At 40.1% G+C, this 22,943-nt stretch overlaps 1 protein-coding gene across 1 annotated transcript in view; it reads right to left on the bottom strand.

Annotated features, from left to right (window-relative positions):
* Nucleotides 1-22,943, bottom strand: part of khdrbs3 (KH domain containing, RNA binding, signal transduction associated 3) — a 216,221-nt gene that overhangs the window by 55,251 nt on the left and 138,027 nt on the right. The window contains exon 3 of the mRNA XM_034160909.1: nt 7,342-7,458. Coding sequence (XP_034016800.1) covers nt 7,342-7,458 — 117 coding nt within the window. The remainder of the gene's footprint in view (nt 1-7,341; nt 7,459-22,943) is intronic.

The following is a 22,943-nucleotide window of genomic DNA, read 5'->3' as shown; positions in this document are numbered from 1 at the left end:
ACAGACTCTGGACATGTCTCGGTAAGGCTTGGTTTTTCGCTCGAAATAAAGTTTGAATTTTAATGTAATCGACCAAATCTATGAATTTTAATAAATTTAAAGACACAAATAGAGAATGAGTTGGTTCACGATATTGTTTATTGCAGATGATTCGTATGGCTCGTTTTTGCAAAAGGAATATTGGATTGGTATTTGATTTGTGTTTCCCCATGACTCAACACAATATGTCATATATGGTACCATCAGAGAATGATATAAAGTAAGTAACCCTTCTTGCGGCAGTAGGTCTTTGGCTTTATACAAAATGGCTATAGTTTTTGACAATTTTGATTTCACATAATTTATATGTGGTTTCCAGCTAAGTTTATTATCAATTCTAACACCTAAAAATTTATTCTCTCTTACTAACTCAATTTCCTTATTGTTTATAGTTAAATTTTTACATTTGGGTGCCTGTTTATTTCCAAATATAATACATTTAGTTTTCCCAAGGTTGAGTGACAACTTATTAGCATCAAACCAAACCTTAAATTGTTCCAGTTCTTTCTCCACTATGTCCAGAAGCTGTTCAAGATTTTCACCGCTACAGAACACAGTTGTATCATCCGCAAAAAGGACACATCTCAATGAACTCGACACCCAACTTATATCATTTATATAGATCAGGGGTAGGCAACCTGTTCCAGAAAGAGCCATGAGGGTGCAGGTTTTCTTTGCAGTCACTGACTCCACCAGGTGATTTCACTGATTAACTGATTCCATCTGCTCAAAGTGATATTAATCAGTAAAATCACCTGGTGGAGTCAGTGGCTGCAAAGAAAACCTGCACCCTCATGGCTCTTTCTGGAACAGGTTGCCTACCCCTGATATAGATTATAAACAACAAAGGACCCAGCACTGAGCCATGCGGCACCCCACATGACATCCCTGAGTTCAGAATTTGTATTATTGAATTGAACATACTGAAATCTGCCTTGTAAATAACTAGCTATCCATTCATATGCCAGACCTCTGATTCCATATTTCTGCAGTTTAATTAATAGTATTCCATGGTTGATTGTGTCAAACACTTTCTGTAAATCAAAAAAAAAAAAACACCTATTGTGTATTGTTTATTGTCAATTGCAGTTGCTATACTTTCCTCAAAGTCCATCAAAGCATGTGATGTAGTTTGAGACCTTCTGAATCCATATTGTTCTTCACAAATGATGTTATGCTTCAGTAAATAATCATTTAATCTTTTAGCAAATATTTTTTCCAAAATTTTGGAAAATTGTGGCAGGAGTGATATAGGTCTATAATTAGAAAATGTGTGTTTGTCACCAGTTTTAAACAGAGGAATTACTTTGGCTATTTTCATTTGAGAAGGAAATTTACCAGTACTTAGTGACATATTGCAAATATAATTGAACGGTTTTACTATACAATCAATAACTTTTTTTAATAAAGCCATATCCAAATTATTAAAATCAGTCGATTTCTAACTTTTAGAACCATGAACCAGATCAAGTATTTCCCTTTCATGAGTACCACCAATGAACATTGAAACAGATTTGTTAAACGTTGAATTATTTACCCAGAAGTTATTAGTTGATGAGTCAATTTTACTGGCAAGATTTTTACCCACATTAATGAAGTATTCATTAAAGTGTTCAGCAATAGACTCGTCGTTATCAATCGTGATGTAGTTGTTACTCTGAAAAAATGAAGGATAATCTCTAGTTACTCTATTCTTTTTTACTATTTAATTTAATATGTTCCATGTGTTGATATGATATTGATTAACTTATTCTTATATGTTTTATACTTACTTTCAGCTTCCTTAGTTCATAGTTTTATGAATTGTTTATATAGTACGTTTTTCTTTTTACATGCCCTCTGAAGCCCCTTAGTTATCCATGGTTTGTTGCTATATTGATTTCTGTTGGGAAGGTGTCGTAGCACGGACCCACAACAGGGGGCGCAAATGAACGGACAATGAATAAGCCAAAAAGTAACAATTTAATGTTGTGATAATACACAACTAAATTCACAGAAATCTGCACAGTCAATTGACACCAGGTGACGTGTGGGCAGGCTCGAAGATAGAAGACCCCCGACGAGAGAGAAGCCGCGTCCCACACGGCTTCCACCACGAACGGTCTGAAGAACACCGGAGCCGCCAAGTCCCAAGTCCCCAGGTGGCCTCTTTCTTCGGCTGTCGACCCTGGTACTGCTGTCAGAAAGCAGAGATAAGATGAATGACTGTGAGTCCGCACACTCAGTAATCCACAGTCCATACACAGTTAGGAGGGAGCACCTCCACCTCCAATCACACACTCGTGCAGCTCCTGGTTAACCACTTATCTGGGTTGGGGTGTGAGGTGAAGCCGTCGCTGTCACATCAAACGACAATTCCCCAGACAAGGCAACACTCCAGGAAAACGGCTGCAACAGAAGTTCAGGTTATTACACACAAAGTGTCAATCAGCAGAGAAATTACCTCTTCAGTAGTTGCGATTTCTCGGCGAGGAGGTGGAGTTGCAGTCCGGCTTTTATGGTGGTGATGATGATGATGAACGAGTGACAGCTGGTGCAGAGGATGAATGACAGCTGTCACTTCTTCTGGGTCTGGCGCCCTCTCGTGCTTGGAGCCCGCACTCCAAGCAGGGCACCCTCTGGTGGTGGTGGGCCAGCAGTACCTCCTCTTCAGCGGCCCACATAACAGATTTCTATATATTTTGTCAACAAATGGACAGTGTTTATTATACAAACTGGAAAAAATGGAAATGAAAGCATCATATGACCTGTCAACATCATCAACAAAAACATCTGACCAATTCTGACTTGATATAGAGTCATATAAAACTATCATAACATCTTCTTCTCCTCAACGACACATTTTGGCAAATCAAGAAAAACGTCAGACCTGTGTGAGTGTTTGTGTTACCTGTCCAACAGAAATACGAGGTCTATTAGAAAAGTATCTGACCTTATTGTTTTTTTCAAAAACCATATGGATTTGAATCACGTGTGATTGCGTCAGACAAGCTTGAACCCTCGTGCGCATGCGTGGGTTTTTCCACGCCTGTCGGCTGCGTCATTCACCAGTGAGCAGGCTTTGAGTGAGGAGTGGTCCACCCCCTCGTCGGATTTTCATTGTCAGGAAATGGCGGAATGATTTGGGCTTTTTTTCCATAAGAATTTTTGTCAGAAACTGTTAGAAACAAGCAGCTGGAAACCATTCGGTGAAAATTTTACGGGCTTCACAGAGAATAAGGACTGTTACTACAGCTTTAAGGATGGCTTTAAGGACGCTCGGCTAGGAAACGGAGGTGTTCCTTTGTCTCACTCCATCAGCAAATCGGTCGTGTCACGTGAAGCCTCCGCTCGGCTTTCCATGACAAAATCTCTTGTTAAAAGTGAAATCTGCCAGAAAATGGTTGATGTCCAGCTCTTGTGATAACCAGAGAAAGTGCACACGACGGTCTCGGATCCACAGAGCCATCCCTTTAGAAATGATCTGGTGGTTTGTGGCTCTCGATGGCGGCACGCAGCGCGGCCCGCCGAGCGTCCTTAAAGCCGTCCTTAAAGCTGTAGTAACAGTCCTTATTCTCTGTGAAGCCTGTAAAATTTTCACCAAAAGCCAGATCAATTTTTCGAATGGTTTCCAGGTGCCAGTCTCTAACAGTTTCTGAAAAAATTCTGATGGAAAAAAAGCCCAAATCATTCCGCCATTTCCTGACAATGAAAATCCGCCGAGGGAGTGGACCACTCCTCACTCAAAGCCTGCTCACAGGCGAATGACGCAACCAACGGGCGTGGAAAAAACTCACGCATGCGCATGAGGGTTCAAGCTTGTCTGACGCAATCACACTTGATTCAAATCCATATGGTTTTTGAAAAAAATAATAAGGTCGGATACTTTTCTAACAGACCTCGTATGTTCTTACATTATCCTGAATTCTTCCCAAAAAAGCCTTTGGTAACGTGTTAGCAAACTCTGCCCATCTGGCCAAGTTTGCTGTTTAAAGGTCAGAAAAAACTCTCCACATCCTCTGCATTGCCACAGACAGGATGTCAGTGTTTTGTCACTGTATTTTAACCCATGTGCGTCAAAATTCTATACTGTTTCCACACAAGGCGAATTTTGAGCATATTGGTAACATAAGACTGTGTGTCCTTTAATTGAATACTAAGAGGCAAAATTTTTCAAAGTGCAATACTCTCTGCATGCCCAAATCCTCTGCCAAAAAGGAATGTACCGAACCAGTGCTTGGCCCCACCTCCTCCACAAGTTCTTTGATGATGACACCACGGTCATCAAAGACCAAAGTCTGGATTCTGTTGATCACTTGGTCATTTCAGCTTGTGGATGGTTTACCGGATTACCGCTGTGCTCATAACATCACCATCAAAAGCCTGCTGAATCTTGCACATGGTTTCCATTCGGGTATCGCCAAGGTTTTGGCAAAATTTGATGCAATACCAATCCTCAGGTTTTTCAATCATATTATACCAAAGTGACGTGTGCTCAGTAGACGTGTTCACTCTCGGGCTGAGTGCTGGTGACTGATGCGCTCTGTGGGTGGGAAAAATTCACACATGTTCAAGAAGGTTCCCTACACATCCCCAACATAAGGCGACTTGCAAGCTTCATGGGGATACAATAAGGTCAGATACTTTTTGAATCCACCTCGTATACCTGAATGTAACAACTTTACTTGCTCTGCAGAAGTGAGTAAATTTGTGTCTTCCAACTCCGTGCATGAAGTCAAACAGAGAGTCAGCAGGCTTTTTTAATCGCTGAAGAAAGCTTGCAGTTTTATAGCAAGCATGCATTCTGCACCCGCTGCCTAAAATAGATGAAGCTGCACTGCACACGGCGTCCCTGACAGAAAGCTGTCAGTCATAAATCCCGCAGTGGCTTTACGCAGGCAGGTAAGGGCTGCCGAGGTCAGCACATCCCCATGATGGATGTTTTCTCCCGGTACTCGAGAGGAGTTTACCATCAAAGGCTATCGATCACAGCATTCATAAGGAATGTGCTCTATGATAGCAGGAATCATCGCCTGCAACAAATCAGCCCCGACAAACAGATGAAGGGCCGAGATACAGACGAGTCACGTGAAGGCGATTTGTTCCGTGTTAACCGGTCGAGCATGAAATCAATTCTGCTGCTGAAGAGCTGTGTAACAATACACGGTTAAACTTCATCGTGCCTGTAATTTCAATTATATAGTGTTTTTAAAAGAATAAAAAACTTTTTTTTTCAAAAGTGCTGTTAATATTTCATTACAGAAAAAAAAAGTGTGATGTTTGCCGTAGCACAATGTGCTCTTCAATCATGAAACAATTTCAAAGCAAATTATAATCAGTTACTGCCCTGGCACAGATATAAGACAGTGGGGGTGTTTTTTTTTTTGGCTTTTTTGTTCCCCCTTTGAAAATACATCTGAAAATAGAAGCATCTGCTATTTCCACCAACACTGTAGCACTTATTTTAACCACAGGTTCCATGAAGACGAATCTGATGGAGAAGGAAAATACAGGAATTTCTTCATGTTGGACTTCCTTTAATGTAATGAGAACACTCACGTGAAAGCTGGCTTTCTCATTTATATGCCTTAAAGGGTTCATCATGTTGTTGAGTTTAGTCCATCAGAAATCAATATTACCTTTGTACGTTCAAAGAATACATGTGAAAAAATGAGATGCAGGTTACTAGTTGAATTTAACTTCCACTCACACAGCAAAAATTCATATTTTGATCCATAAAACCTGGACCTTTGTCGGGATCTGCGTGGCATTAAATATATTTTTGAAATGTCTTCTAAGAATGCCAGTGTGAATGCCTCTTTTTTTCATGATGGTCTATCTATTAATTATCAACAAATTGATGGTGACCATCCTATATTGTAATCTTAACAAAGTGAAAAAAAGAAAAATCCTGGATAAACCCCTTAATTGGTTCCACTCCAAACTATAATGGTAGTGGGGTGGCATAGCAAAAAATAAGTTCATTTTGTGATAAAAGCATGGAATTTGGCACACATATTCTAAATTAACTAATGTTTATTTTCAGATGTGGAGCCATCCTGGAGCTGACCTCTAATGAGGGTCAATAAAGAATTACACAGGGGTCAAAATTTAAATGATCCAATCATGTTGAACGCTATACCACATTATTTGATCATAATGATTCCAAAAAGGTATAGTTTGGACTATCTGTGACTGAATGTTCAGGAGTTATGGGGTAAAAATGGCAAAAATGATGACAAAGGTCAGTTTCAGTTTGTACAGGGGTCAAAAGTTAAAGTTGCTCCAATTTTGGTAAAAAGTGATGCAAATTATTGGTTGCGATAAAAGGATTAATACATGGAATCGTTTTGACTGTGCTGAATGCTTGGGCTCCAGAGTAAAGGTCAAACAAGGTCGGCGTCCATTGGTTCTATGACGTATGACATATGTTACCCTGTAATATGAAACTAAGCATGACAGATGGTGCAAACTATTCCATTTTAAAATGCTATTACCTTAACCAATTTTTTTTTTCTGTTTTTGCTTTCCAAAATTTAACAGTATCAATGTGTTGCATGACTTTATAAGTTACTGGAACACTTGCTCGCAGTACTACACTATTTATCATGACAACACAGATCTGTGCAACATTACAGATGTTTTTACTCATGTTTCAATACATTGTTTATCCCAGATGATTTGCTTCATGCAGTCAAATGTGCCTCCTGTAATAGTTTACGACTCAGAAGAGCACTTTTAATGAACAAAATCATGATGTGACCATCTGAAAAAACAGAACTACCATTCTCAGTAATCGAATCTCTAAAAAAGACTGTTTTTTAGGCAATATCTCTTTCTCTCTCTCTCTCTCTCTCTCTCTCTCTCTCTCTCTCTCTCTCTCTCTCTCTCTCTCTCTCTCTCTCTCTCTCGCATAGATAGATAGATAGATAGATAGATAGATAGATAGATAGATAGATAGATAGATAGATAGATAGATAGATAGACATACTGTGTGTGTATACTGTACATAAAATTTAATTTAGTTTTAGGTTTTGTTTCAGGTTTACACAAGGTGAAGGTCTTTATGATGAAGAAGCTTGTGGAGTAGAATATCTATTTTGGAACATGGCAAAACTGGGGCATGAGCACAAATTTGCAGCATGTAAATCTGTTACTGTGCTGCAAAAAAATCCAAAAAATGTTTAAAAAAAATAATGAATATGAACACATGCTTAAAAAATGGGAAAGAATCACTCAATCCACCCACCTCCTTTGTAAACTGTTTTAAAGCCCTTTAGATGAATGGTGGGAAAAGACAGAAATCAGAGTGCGGGGCGATACCTTTTCTTTGTCTCTCATTGATCCTTTTCCGAGAATTGACATCTTTGTGAGAGTGTCCTCCTGTAGTCTCTTTAACGAGTTCCCACGTGGCCCGAGGAGTTTTCCGACAAAGTTAAACTGCAACACAGAGGAAAAAAAAACACAAATCAATGAGAATCTGTGTTTAAGATGAAAAGCTTTTTTTTTTAATGGCAGTGATATTCTCTTCAAACTGTTTGGTAAAAACAGTTCTTATCACCTTGAGATTTCTGGGTAACCCAAGGTCATAGGGCATGTGACCAACAGAAAGGTGACATATGACTTCATATTGGTGCTTCAGGCGTGCCTTTTCTTCAACAAATTCTGAATTCAAATACAAATGCAAAATCTCAGTGGAATGTCCTGATGTGGAATCAAAGGATGTCCTGATGTGGAATCAAAGGATGCCCTGATGTGGAATCAAAGGATGTCCTGATGTGGAATCAAAGGATGTCCTGATGTGGAATCAAAGGATGTCCTGATGTGGAATCAAAAGATGTCCTGATGTGGAATCAAAGGATGTCCTGATGTGGAATCAAAGGATGTCCTGATGTGGAATCAAAGGATGTCCTGATGTGGAATCAAAAGATGCCCTAATTGCACCTCTTGAGAAACTGAATAAGGAGTCACGAGTAGTTTACAAATGCACTGGATCAAGCGTGAGATCCAGGATTTCAATGCATTCCTGGATACGGCTTCAAATCCTGTGCAGTATTGATTCTAAACGAAGTCCAAACTAAATTTGGTGCTACACCTCATCTACAATCACTTCACAAGATCACTTCTTTTGCATCATCTTTTCATTGCAAAATAAACTACCATTCCATAGGCAAACTCCCCAACGTTCAGGCAGACCATGGTTTGCTGGTTTTGTCTAGTCAGGAGTTTAACTGCATGTCCAAACCAAAGGATAATTATACCATGGTACAATTAAAATATTAACAAACGTACAACTGCAAAACTGAAAAAGGTGGGGCTGTATGGATGATGAAAAGATTAAAGAAACACAAGAGTGATTCTCACATTGACTTTTATTTCATGGCTGACAGTATGAACCAAATATATTTAAGATTTTTTTTTTTTTCCTGGTCAACTTCATTTGTTGATATATATCCATTCCTGCATTTAAGGCTTGCAACAGATTCCAAAAAAGTTGGGAAGCTAAAGCATTTACCATGTTGTAATGTTGCTATTCGTCTTCACAACACAGATATTCTGGTACTGAGGGTATCAAGTGATGAAATGTTTTAGGTGTTATTTTGTCCCATTCTTCCTTGTAAACTTATTTTCAGATGTGCAGCAGTACGATATTGTCATTGTTCATTTTGTCATTTGAACATTCTTCACTCATTCTCTGTTGGGGACAGGGTCAGGACTGCAGGCAGGCCAGGCAGTCATCGTGAAAACAACATGCATTGCTCTGAAATAACAGCATTCATTCATTCACTCATTCATTCATTCACTGTCTGAACCGGCTTACTCCTGTTGAAGGTCACGGGGCGGTGGAGCACATGTCAGTGGGCACTGTGTAAGAGACAGGGTGCCAGGGTTTACCCTTCCACATGTGTTTACATATATCAGCTATTGATGAATGATGTCTGTAAATACAGTGCCTTGTGAGGGATACATTGCACCCTTGCCCATTACACACTAAAATTCCTTCAGATTCTGTGAATTTTTTTTATGATATTATGCAGTGTAGAGAAACATATTTCTTTCTTTCTTTTTAAACATTTCAATAAGTTTCTCAAGCATTTTTGACAAACTGGAGATCCTCTGCCCATCGTCGCTCCTCCAACACTTAGCCTTTTATGAATATTGCTTTTGTACCAAATCATGATAATTTTTTCTTTTCATTGTCCATACCACTCCAATGTTTTGTGATTGGCGGTTGTAGAATGAACAACCTGATGGTAGTACTAGTGCTTCTAAATGGTGATAGTTGGCAGTCTGAGTAGGCCACATACATTGAATCAGCTATGGTTGGTTTAACCACAGAAAGTATGGGGATACAACTACAACCAACCTTTTTGATGTAAGAACAAATAGTTTTTAGTAAGTTCTGATAACGGGTGCCATCTATGATCCAGATCATTAGTTTTATGACAGAAACTTGCTGGACTGAGTGCTAGGTGAAGACAGTAAAGTCTGTCTGAAATATTCAAAGCGGGGGCTCCTCTAATCTTTTGGACACACCACATACCGCGTAGTTAAAGATGTTGGCGGAAAGAAATGTCAACGTTCTTTGAAGATAAAGTGTGAGTGTGCCACATAATCATAATGTGCTTGTTGAACTAACCATCTCCAGCATGCTGATCTCCATCAAAGACTTCCTGGATTAAATCTCTTCACAAGGTCACCACTGCTTTTTGCAATAATCCCGTAAGTGTTATGCGTTGCCATGTTGGTTGAGGGCGCCATCAAAGCTGTACAGTCTTAACACCAGCTAAAGAAATTTCCATCAGTGGGAGAGGGTCTGGGAGACAAAAGTAGAGCAATGTTTTTCTCCTCTTCTTGATATTTTTTCTTTAAAGGCGAGGTGCAAAGCTCTCTCTCTCTCTCTCTCTCTCTGTCTCTCTCTCTCTCTCTCTCTCTCTCTCTACAGTCTAGGTCAGGGGTGGCCAAGTTCGGTCCTCGAGAGCCAGATTCCTGACGCTCCTAGTTGTCTCCCTGCTCCAACACACCTGAATCCAATGAAAGACTCGTTAGCAGACTTTTAATGAGCCTTTCATTGGATTCAGGTGTGTTGGAGCAGGGAGACAACTAAGAGCGTCAGGAATGTGGCTCTCGAGGACCGAACTTGGCCACCCCTGATCTAGGTCATCAATTTCATAGCATGAGGTAAAAAAGAAAGAAAGAAAGAAAAAAGTAGCCATTTTGTTGTACATCTCACCTATATCTTGCCTTTTGTTCACAAACCAAGTGCTTGTTAGGAGCCTCCTGCCATTTCCTGGTTGAGGGATTTGAGAGGAAAACTTTAAGGATTCGCTCTAATGCACCATCCAACTGCTGGCTTTTATCTGGACTGGCAAACTCAGGTAACACCAGCAGTTAAGAAGTACCACATGCTCCTTCTGGTTTTGTTAGTAATTGTGTCTTATATATATATATATATATATATATATATATATATATATATATATATATATATATATATATATATATATATATATATATATATATATATATATATATATATATATATATATATATATATATATATAGGGGATGGCTGCCTCATCACTAAAGCCAAAGAGGAAGCTCCACTTCATGCCTTGCTACCAAACGTACACCAAACATGATGTATGCCTCGGCATTGACCTTGAAGAGTCACCGCCTTGGTTTGGGCTTTGGGGTTAAATTCTCTTGCCTTGGTCTTGACATTCCAGGTTTGGGCTTTGAGTATAGCAATGAATAGGACTTCAAGTGCTTGATTACTTGTATGAGAAAGAAATAACCTTTGAAGATTTAAAGCAAGCTAATGTTGTCATGATGAAGTGTCTTTTTGTTTTCTTTATTTTGTTTCTGCCAATTTTCTGTCACTGTTATGTTTGCTTGGGGATTTGGTGGAGGGACTTTTCTTGTCTGCTGTCTTCTGCTTGGTGATGGGTGTTTCCCTGTGAGCCTCTCTCCTGCTTGCCACACCCCTTTCCAGATCTTTACAGACACACCTGTCCTGCATTTACTGCTAATCACTCACTCTATTTAAGTCCCACCTTTCACCCTGTTCGGTTGTGAGATTGTTGAGCCTTGAGTCACTTTTGAGCATTTTTTCTTCTGAGCATTTTTGTCCTGTTTTTTGCCTACCTGTGTTTTTGACCTGCCTGACTATTTTTTGACATTGTCTCTTCCTAATGCTTCAGATCCTGTTGCTTATCTTGGCCTGCCTACCTGTGTACCGAACCCTGCCTGAACTCTGATAGAACCCTGTTTTATTGACATCTGAATGCTGCATTTGTGTCCAGCCACGCCGTTCCAGTAAGCGTGACAAATGTACAACTAGGGAACATACTGTGTGTACTGCTGTAGAAAAAACTTTGAAATCTGCTGAGTTTAACTGATGTGCTGCACATCCATCATTTCCACCTGAACAGAGGCCTGATCACTCAGCTGTGGGATGTCTTCAACAATGTGTTGCAGAGGAGATCACACACAGACATCTTCCTGCAGTTATTGTGCACCAGCTCGTCCTTCACACAGATATCGACGCTGTGAAGATATTGTCTCTTAATGCTGCTCTACAGACCAGAAATTAATTATATTCAACCGTTGAGTTATTTTTCAGTCAGAACAAATAGCATGCAGTGTTCTAGATCTACGAGTAGGTGCAAACACGGGCATGGGCAGAAAGGAACACAGAAAAATCACACCTTAGTTTAGAAAATATAGAGGGCATGATGTTATTCTGTTTACATTGAGATTATGTGAGGAAATATTTTTTTTTTTCTTTTTTAGAAGACAGTTATATGTCTACAGAAATGTTTTCGTTGGAATTTGCTTTATTTTCAGCAGTACATCTCCAAAAGACATACACGGATTTAAATGACAATTGGGTGGAGCGTTAGATCTCAGATCAAAGAAGAGATACTTACATTTTTAGTCAGATTAGTCTGTCCATTGATTTCTATATTTGTAATTTCATGTAACAGCACCCTCCTGCTTCATTTCTACCAATGAGAGAAAAGTAGAGTACTGTTCCGAGTTTTGTGCCTTCTCAGTTGACTTACTTGGAAATTTAATACAGGAATTTCACTGATTTAATGAGAAAATTGTATTTTCAGCCCAGTCCCATGCTGTTTTCATGCTTTAGTGATGAAATGAGTCATATTTCTGTGACTTTTTTTTAATTTTACTATTTCAAACTCTCCCTTCCCCTATCCTTAACGTCCACAGACACACACCACAGCATTTCATGCTCCCGTCACTAAATAAATTTGTGCTCCCCTCATGAAAATGTGTCATTTTTGTGATTGTATCATGATCCACAGATTAACATACTTTTGGTGATGCATCACAAAATGGTGTGAGATTGGGTTGTGTATTTTATCAGTAGTCTATGGTGACAACCTCAAAAGTACTTTAAGAAATCCATGCCACTCACAAATGTGTGTTTTCTCTAATTATGACTGCAGGGATGTTTGATATTCATTACACAGTACACATTTATTCATTTGTTATTACACCTGCCCACAGTCAAAGCAGATATGGGCTATTATTTATGGTTCTGTGTGTCTGTCCATGCATGAACAAAATAATCTGATTCTATTTGGACCAAAAATCAGTCAAAAGCCAAAGCCACAGGCCAAGGTCAAACTTTGCTGAAATGCTTCTATGTAAGTTTCTGTGAAGGCTCTCAGTTGTCCAGGTGGTTTCCATAGTAGAGAAGCTTGACTCTTCGACTGGACTGGGGTTGCTTGACATGAGGACGTTTCGCTTCAAATCGCAGAAGCTTCCTCAGCTAAAATTCTTGCTCTGGTAGTCTGACTTCCGTCTTGACTCTTGTAGAGAAGAATGTTGTATCTTGTAAGAATCTTGTAGAGAAGAATGTTGTATCTTGTAAGAATCTTGTAGAGAAGAAGTCTTCTCTACAAGAGTCAAGACGGAAGTCAGACTACCAGAGCAAGAATTTTAGCTGAGGAAGCTTCTGCGATTTGAAGCGAAACGTCCTCACGACAAGCAACGCAGTCCAGTCGAAGATTCAAGCTTCTCTACTATGCTTCTATGTAAGGAAACATGTACACGACCTATCTTGAGGAAATGCTGAAAGACGTACCTTTAATCACTATACTGATGTCAAATTTCAGTTTTCTACTGATCTCAGGTGATCTTGAAAGCTTAAACTCACTTAGAATGGTTATTTTGCGGAATTTGTTTGAGATGTGCCTACGGCTGGTATTAAACACTAATATGAAGCAATATGTCACCTTTCTATTGGTCACATGACTTTTGACCCTGGATGATGCTGGATGATAAAATTCAAGGTCATAACTGTTTGGCTCAAAGAGTTTAAACATGAGATGAGAGAGTTGTGTGGTTGTCACGGATAAACTGGTTCTGTTTTGCACAGAACTGAAAAAACATGAAGGCCACAAAGAAGCATGTTATGATGTGGCTGAGTCAAAATGTATTTGCATGAACATGCATCAAACATGTAATGTGCAGTTGTTGCACTGTCAGAGTGCCCAATCCAGTCACCTTCTTCTTCTTCTTCTTCTTCTTATTATTATTATTGTTGTTGGGCAGCACAGTGTCTTTGTGGTTAGCAATGTTGCCTCACAGCAAGAAGGTCATGGGTTCACTTCCCACTTGGGTCCTTTCTGTGTGGAGTTTGCGTGTTCTCCTCATGGTTCCTCCGGTTTTGTCCCACGTCCAAAGACACACAGGTTGGGTAGACTGGAATCTGTAAATTGTCTGTATAGGTGTGAATGTGTTTGTTCCTCTATATGTGGCCCTGTGACAGAGTGGCATCCTGCCCAGGGTGAACCCTGTCTCATGAACCTATCACTGCTGGGATAGGCTCCTGCCTCCCCGTGACCCTTAATTGGATTAAATGAGTATGGAAAATGGATGGATATTATTATTAATAGTAGCAGTCACAGTAGGAGTTACAGTCTCTCTCTGAGTGTCTGTTTGTCCCTCAGATGTCCCCTCCTTGGAGTCTGGTTCTGCTTAGGTTTCTTCCTGCTAAATAGGTGTTTTTCCTTGTCACTGCTCTTATGGTAGTGCTGAGTCTCTATAAATGCCCAGTAAATGGTCTGGACCTGGTAAAACTGCATTGAGAGAATAACGGTCGTGATTCGGTGCCATTTTTATCACAATCCTCCTCTGAAGGGGGAGGGGGGACAGATTTATTTGTGCTTTTCCAATATTTAAGTTTGTTTGTTTGTTTTTAACACGAATGAGCTCAGCTTTGACCATGTGACTAATAGCCCTCACCAAATTTACAAAGACCAATCGCACTGCAGGTGGGTGGGGCAGGAGGGCTGTTCCGCATCACAAAATATTTTTCAGTGATTATTGTTGTAAAGCATTTGGAACCAAAGGCCTTAAAATAAGACAGCGACATTATTTTCATGAAAGAAATGTCTTGTGTTTTGCTCTGTATGTCGTATTTCTTAATATTGCAGTTATTGTAAAAAACAATAAATCAAAAAGAAATAAAAGGATGTTACGGATCCCGCCTAGGGACATCAATCAATCAATCAACTTTTTTTTTATATAGCGCCAAATCACAACAAACAGTTGCCCCAAGGCGCTCCACATTGTAAGGCAAGGCCATACAACAATTATGAAAAACCCCAACGGTCAAAACGACCCCCTGTGAGCAAGCACTTGGCTACAGTGGGAAGGAAAAACTCCATTTTAACAGGAAGAAACCTCCAGCAGAACCAGGCTCAGGGAGGGGCAGTCTTCTGCTGAGACTGGTTGGGGCTGAGGGAAAGAACCAGGAAAAAGACATGCTGTGGAGGGGGGCAGAGATCGATCACTAATGATTAAATGCAGAGTGATGCATACGGAGCAAAAAGAGAAAGAAACAGTGCATCATGGGAACCCCCCCACAGTCTACGTCTAAAGCAGCATAACCAAGGGATGGTCCAGGGTCACCTGATCCAGCCCTAACTATAAGCCTTAGCGAAAAGGAAAGTTTTAAGCCTAATCTTAAAAGTAGAGAGGGTATATACCCTAGGAACTACAAGTAAGCCTGCAGTCTGAGAGCGAAGCGCTCTAATGGGGTAATATGGTACTACGAGGTCCCTAAGATAAGATGGGACCTGATTATTCAAAACCTTATAAGTAAGAAGAAGAATTTTAAATTCTATTCTAGAACCAACAGGAAGCCAATGAAGAGAGGCCAACACGGGTGAGATATGCTCTCTCCTGCTAGTCCCCGTCAGTACTCTAGCTGCAGCATTCTGAACCAACTGAAGGCTTTTTAGGGAACTTTTAGGACAACCTGATAATAATGAATTACAATAGTCCAGCCTAGAGGAAATAAATGCATGAATTAGTTTTTCAGCATCACTCTGAGACAAGACCTTTCTGATTTTAGAGATATTGCGTAAATGCAAAAAGGCAGTCCTACATATTTGTTTAATATGCGCTTTGAATGACATATCCTGATCAAAAATGACTCCAAGATTTCTCACAGTATTACTAGAGGTCAGGGAAATGCCATCCAGAGTAAAGATCTGGTTAGACACCATGCTTCTAAGATTTGTGGGGCCAAGTACAATAACTTCAGTTTTATCTGAGTTTAAAAGCAGGAAATTAGAGGTCATCCATGTCTTTATGTCTGCAAAACAATCCTGCAGTCCAGCCAATTGGTGTGTATCCTCTGGCTTCATGGATAGATAAAGCTGGGTATCATCTGCGTAACAATGAAAATTTAAGCAATACCGTCTAATAATACTGCCTAAGGGAAGCATGTATAAAGTGAATAAAATTGGTCCTAGCACAGAACCTTGTGGAACTCCATAATTAACTTTAGTCTGTGAAGAAGATTCCCCATTAACATGAACAAACTGTAATCTATTAGACAAATATGATTCAAACCACCGCAGCGCAGTGCCTTTAATACCTATGACATGCTCTAATCTCTGTAATAAAATTTTATGGTCAACAGTATCAAAAGCAGCACTGAGGTCCAACAGAACAAGCACAGAGATAAGTCCACTGTCCGAAGCCATAAGAAGATCATTTGTAACCTTCACTAATGCTGTTTCTGTACTATGATGAATTCTAAAACCTGACTGAAACTCTTCAAATAGACCATTCCTCTGCAGGTGATCAGTTAGCTGTTTTACAACTACCCTCTCAAGAATCTTTGAGAGAAAAGGAAGGTTGGAGATTGGCCTATAATTAGCTAAGATAGCTGGGTCAAGTGATGGCTTTTTAAGTAATGGTTTAATTACTGCCACCTTAAAAGCCTGTGGTACATAACCAACTAACAAAGATAGATTGATCATATTTAAGATTGAAGCATTAAATAATGGTAGGACTTCCTTGAGCAGCCTGGCAGGAATGGGGTCTAATAAACATGTTGATGGTTTGGATGAAGTAACTAATGAAAATAACTCAGACAGAACAATCGGAGAGAAAGAGTCTAACCAAATACCGGCATCACTGAAAGCAGCCAAAGATAACGATACATCTTTGGGATGGTTATGAGTAATTTTTTCTCTAATAGTCAAAATTTTGTTAGCAAAGAAAGTCATGAAGTCATTACTAGTTAAAGTTAATGGAATACTCAGCTCAATAGAGCTCTGACTCTTTGTCAGCCTGGCTACAGTGCTGAAAAGAAACCTGGGGTTGTTCTTATTTTCTTCAATTAGTGATGAGTAGAAAGATGTCCTAGCTTTACGGAGGGCTTTTTTATAGAGCAACAAACTCTTTTTCCAGGCTAAGTGAAGATCTTCTAAATTAGTGAGACGCCATTTCCTCTCCAACTTACGGGTTATCTGCTTTAAGCTACGAGTTTGTGAGTTATACCACGGAGTCAGACACTTCTGATTTAAAGCTCTCTTTTTCAGAGGAGCTACAGCATCCAAAGTTGTCTTCAATGAGGATGTAAAACTATTGACGAGATACTCTAACTCCCTTACAGAGTTTAGGTAGCTACTCTGCACTGTGTTGGTATATGGCATTAGAGAACATAAAGAAGGAATCATATCCTTAAACCTAGTTACAGCGCTTTCTGAAAGACTTCTAGTGTAATGAAACTTATTCCCCACTGCAGGGTAGTCCATCAGGGTAAATGTAAATGTTATTAAAAAAATGATCAGACAGAAGGGAGTTTTCAGGGAATACTGTTAAGTCTTCTATTTCCATACCATAAGTCAGAACAAGATCTAAGATATGATTAAAGTGGTGGGTGGACTCATTTACTTTTTGAGCAAAGCCAATAGAGTCTAATAATAGATTAAATGCAGTGTTGAGGCTGTCATTCTCAGCATCTGTGTGGATGTTAAAATCGCCCACTATAATTATCTTATCTGAGCTAAGCACTAAGTCAGACAAAAGGTGTCTGACTTGGTGGATCATTTATTTTGGCCCAGATTATTGCGTTCCCTCGCAATATTACTGCGTTCCCTCACAATAGTTTTTGCGTTCCCTCGCAATAACATAATATCATATTAAAGCTCATGCCTATCAGAGCACACAGTGAGTGGAATCAGGTGGGGGGACACTGAACGCATATGCACACACACACACACACACACACACACACACACACACACACACACACACACACACACACACACACACAGCAGACAGCAACAGGATTCACGACAGAATGGGATCTCGTGAGATGAGGGTGTAAGTTGCTACAACTTGCACAGCTGTAAGACTCCATATGAGATATAGTTTATTTATACAACAGTGAGTGTAAGTAGCAACACCTGTTAGTGCGCCTTATGAACATTTATGTTTCCTTTGCTTTTTTTACCGTCCCCTGGCTACTTAAGCTCAGGTTCCCCCCCAAAAAAGCGCACGGCATCTTCTAGTGCATCAAATCTCCGCCAAAACAGACCGTTTTTATTTCAAATAGACTTCAGAGTATCATGCACATAATCACATTGTGTCTCACAGACAAAGCCTCCAGTATATTATTGTATGTGAGCCCCAGGTTAAAGTAAAACTTAAGTTCTGGTTATCTATGATGTGCAATCTATTCAAATGATTCAACGAACCTGTGTGTCACCAGGCTGGAAATATGGACTCAAAAGTTATTGCAAGGGAACGCAAAAGGTATTCCAAGGGAATGCAATAATCTGGGCAAAAAAAACAAAAACAAAAAATGAACCACCATGTCCCCATGTGAGGTCCGTTGGATGTAAAGATCAAAAATGAAAAGCAAACTGTAAATGTGAAAAAGCAGGAACAAACTGCTGGTTTTGCTCAGAGGACCACAGCTTTGAGATATTAATACAGAATTTATATAGTGGCTGGGGAAGCAACCCCATAGCCTATTTGTTTCTAATATACTTTTATTAGCTCTATTCTCGCTTCGTACGGACAAACTGCTAAGAAACATATTGCAGCAAATTTTATCTTCCATATCTTGAGTAATTCCCCCCTATTTACTGACAGTCTGCATTTTTTTATTTCCACAGTGGAAGAGCTGCTATTGTTTTACAATTTTAATCAGAGGTTTTCTTGATCTATGTCATGAACATGACCTATTATACTGTAATTTTACATCCTTTGTTTTCTGTGATATCCCGTGGGCACCTCCTTTTGTCTGTTCTTGGAAAATTTGGGGACATTTTTCTTTCACAGTCTCACACTTCCCATTTGTTTTGACATGTGTTCCTGACATCCACACAAAGTGAGATGTCAGGAATTCCCAGCTGGGAAGTTTCACTTCTGATCTCAAAGTGTTCCAGCTCCTGAATTATTCAATGTCAGGGCATAAAAGTTATTTGTCTGAGGGTATTTACATGAAAGTGACTGACCATGTGTAACTTGTGTTCATAAACCATCCTACAGATATGGAACATACTTTTACATCCGTCTGCACATCAATCCCATTTTTTTTTTTAATTTAGAACTGTTTTCCTTTCAATGTTATGCAGAAAAAATGCAGTTATTTATCTGTTAGCAGATTGTAGACCTTCTCTAATTTTAAGTAAAATATCAATAAAATGATGCTTGAATTAAGTGATTATAAAACAAGTAATCAATAGTTTCCATTTGTGTAATGGAAAGAATATTTTGATCTGCTGGTGTATCATTGAGTTTTTAATTGTATTTTTCTTTGCATTACACTTCGTATGTATTATTGGAAAGTGCTATATATTGGAAATATAGTTCTTCATATTATTATTATTATTATTATTACTTAAATTCTGGGTCTTTTAGTGCAGCGTAGGGTTAGCGGCCGGTGATCACCTTAGTACGAGGTCTGTTAGAAAACTATCCAACCTAAAACTATATGGATTTGAATCATGTGCGCTTGCATCAGCCAAGCTTGAACCTTTGTGCGCATGCGTGAGTTTTTTCACGCCTGTTGGTTGCGTCATTCGCCTGTGGGCAGGCTTTGAGTGAGCACTGGTCCACCCCCCTCGTCAGATTTTCATTCTCAGGGAAATGGCTGAGCGACTGGAGCAGTGCTGAATCAAATTTTTCCAGAAACTGTGAGAGACAGCCAGGTGGAAACCATTCAGAAGATTCAGACGGCTTTCAGTGAGGATACTCTGGGCATCACACAGATTCAAGACCATTACAACCGGATTAAAGATGGCCCACAGCAGCGGAGGGTGCCCCGCGCTCCAAGCGGCCATCGACAGGCTGAAATGACCAGATCATTTCCAAAGTGAAGGCTGTGTTGATCTGGGACGTCATCTGACTACCAGAGAAATTGCAGAAGAGGTGGACATCAGCACTTTTGCGGCACATTCCACTGTTACAGGAGATTTTGTAATGAAAGACGTGCGGAGGAATTCGCGCGTCGGGACAGAGCCGCGTAATGGTGCACAACAAAAAGCACGTCCGTGTTGGAAACCATTCGGAAGATTCAGACGGCTTTCGGTGGCTTTTCAGTCGAGTGAGTATCCAAGAAATTGTGTAACAGCTGGGCATGTCACAACTTGTCCTGTGAGACTTCCAACATGGACGTTCACTTTGGAAATGATCTGGTCGTTTCAGCCTGTCGATGGCCGCTCAGAGCGTTGCGTGCCCTCCGCCGCTGTGGTTGTAATTTGATTCAGCGCTGCTCCAATCGCTCAGCCATTTCCCTGACAATGAAAATCCGACAAGGGGGGTGGACCAGTGCTCACTCAAAGCCTGCCCACAGGCGAATGACGCAACCAACAGGTGTGAAAAAACTCACGCATGCGCACAAAGGTTTAAGCTTGGCTGATGCAAGCGCACATGATCCAAATCCATATAGTTTTTTTAAAAAATAAAAAGGTCGGAGAGTTTTCTAACAGACCTCGTATTTCTTCTGTTTTTCTTGTTGATTAATGCTGGCAAATTATACAGTATTTCTTGTCTTTCTGATGCCTGATTCAGTTTTTTCTTTGTTTAAGGTGCAGCTCCATCCAGAGATGTGAGTTCTATTTGTGTTGGCGACCCTCCTGTCCTGTGCACCAACAGTAATTCTTGTATATTCATCCGTGAATTGTTCTGTGAATTGTTTCTGTAATTTATGTTTGTAGCATGGCCCAAGCAGAGGGCCACCCCTTTGAGTCTGGTCTGCTTGAGGTTTCTTCCTCAGAGGGAGTTTTTTCTTACCACTGTAGCTCTGGGGGTTGGTAAGGTTAGACCTTACCTGTGTAAAGCGCCTTGAGGCAACTCTGTTGTGATTTGGCGCTATATAAAGGAAAATAAATTGAAAATTGAAACTGCATATTGACTAATTTTTCATTGACTCATGCCACTAAATGTCACAGTACAGTCTTAATCCAGGCATTTAAACGCATCACCCCTCACTTTAATCCCGCTTCCACATGTCCTCACGTGGGCTGTCCTTCAAATATATGAGCTTACCTTAACAAATACAATAATCCATACTGTTGAACAGAATCTCTCTATCTCATTCTATGATTGATGCATTTGGGTTAAGATAATGCTTTTGTTATCACGAGGGATTATTTGACTTGTAAAAACCTACCTTGGCTCCACTACAGGTTCAAGTCATTAGACTGTGAGAGGATTGTGCAGCAGATTCTAATCACAAGAACAAAAGCCCATGTGGTTAATCACAGGATGGTGCACGCTGCTCTTTAGCAGTTCTCTACATATAAAGGTTAAGTGACTGAAAGCACATGAGACACGTGTAAGTCTATCCCGGAAAAAAACAGGGGTATCTGCATGATTAGAAAGACAGCAGACACAAGTGCAGCAAGGACGCACGCTTAATCACATTTAACGGGATGGTGCTGGGGGGGGGTAGGGGTAAGGTGGGGGATACAAGATCTTTTCATCGTTTGCTGAATGTGTTGCCATGAGCCCGGTGAAAATGTGTGCTCACAGAGAGCCGGCATGGCGGGATTGTGCTGAGGACAGCAGGACGGAAACAACAGCAGAAGGATAAATCACTGATCCCAGCGCCAAGTAAAGCCACAGTCTGAACTGGAAGTAAACCAGTGGGACTGCTTACACCTTGATAATGGCCTGCAGCACCTCCTGCCAAAGGACAAGTCACCACAGATCCACTCACCGTTCAACTGAGACAGCATTTGTTCAGTAAGAGGAGAATCCTATATTCTTGTTGTGGTTGTTGAGGGAGAGGTGTGACATAGTGAATTACAGCAGAATGAGTTCAAATATTTGATGGTATTTTTGACTGTTTTGTACATTTTGGGATGTCTCTCAGGTGTACATGTAAAAGCAGAGAAAATGCACAGAAAAAGATGGTTGAAGATCCTGGAGTAACGCTGACTGAAATTCAATTCAAGTCAATTTGGGAGCATGCGCCGGTGCTGCACTTCACTGAATCTCCTGGATGGCAACCACCTGGGCAGACAACCAGTTCATTCCCACATCTTAAAATAAGCATTGATCTGCTGCAGCCAGATGAAACGTTGAAACGTGGGCTTCTCCTTGACCTTCTCCAGCAACTGGGGTCCTCAAAGCTCATGCATCTATGCGCTGGCTCATACAAAGAGAAGCATGCCATATGGGCATGTCTTTCTGAGTAACCTCTCATTTCAAACAAAGTCATTCTCACTGTACTCAAGGATCCTCCGGACAGACCTGGTACCAAAGACACAAGTCATCACCTTAGGTCTGTGGTTAGCATCCAACTCTCACAACCATACAGTAAGACAGGTAGCACCAGGATCCATAATACAACCCCTGGCAAAAATTATGGAATCACCGGCCTCAGAGGATGTTCATTCAGTTGTTTTAAATTTTGTAGAAAAAAAGCAGATCACAGACATGACACAAAACTAAAGTCATTTCAAATGGCAACTTTCTGGCTTTAAGAAACACTATAAGAAATCAAGAAAAAAGATTGTGGCAGTCAGTAACTGTTACTTTTTTAGACCAAGCAGAGGAAAAAAATATGGAATCACTTAATTCTGAGGAAAAAATTATGGAATCACCCTGTAAATTTTCATCCCCAAAACTAACACCTGCATCATATCAGATCTACTCGTTGATATTGACCCTATGTGTCTTTTTGCAAGGAATGTTTTCACAGTTTTTGCTCTATGGCAAGATGCATTATCATCTTGAAAAATGATTTCATCATCCCCAAACATCCTTTCAATTGTCCAAAATATCAACATAAACTTGTGCATTTATTGATGATGTAATGACAGCCATCTCCCCAGTGCCTTTACCTGACATGCAGCCCCATATCATCAATGACTGTGGAAATTTACATGTTCTCTTCAGGCAGTCATCTTTATAAATCTCATTGGAACGGCACCAAACAAAAGTTCCAGCATCATCACCTTTCCCAATGCAGATTCGAGATTCATCACTGAATATGACTTTCATCCAGTCATCCACAGTCCACGATTGCTTTTCCTTAGCCCATTGTAACCTTGTTTTTTTCTGTTTAGGTGTTAATGATGGCTTTCGTTTAGCTTTTCTGTATGTAAATCCCATTTCCTTTAGGCGGTTTCTTA

Source organism: Thalassophryne amazonica, chromosome 20 (genome assembly GCF_902500255.1).
Source record: "Thalassophryne amazonica chromosome 20, fThaAma1.1, whole genome shotgun sequence".
Classification (NCBI taxonomy): Eukaryota; Metazoa; Chordata; class Actinopteri; order Batrachoidiformes; family Batrachoididae; genus Thalassophryne; species Thalassophryne amazonica.
The sequence above is the reverse complement of the archived record's forward strand: the minus strand, read 5'-3'. Positions and strand labels throughout refer to the sequence as shown.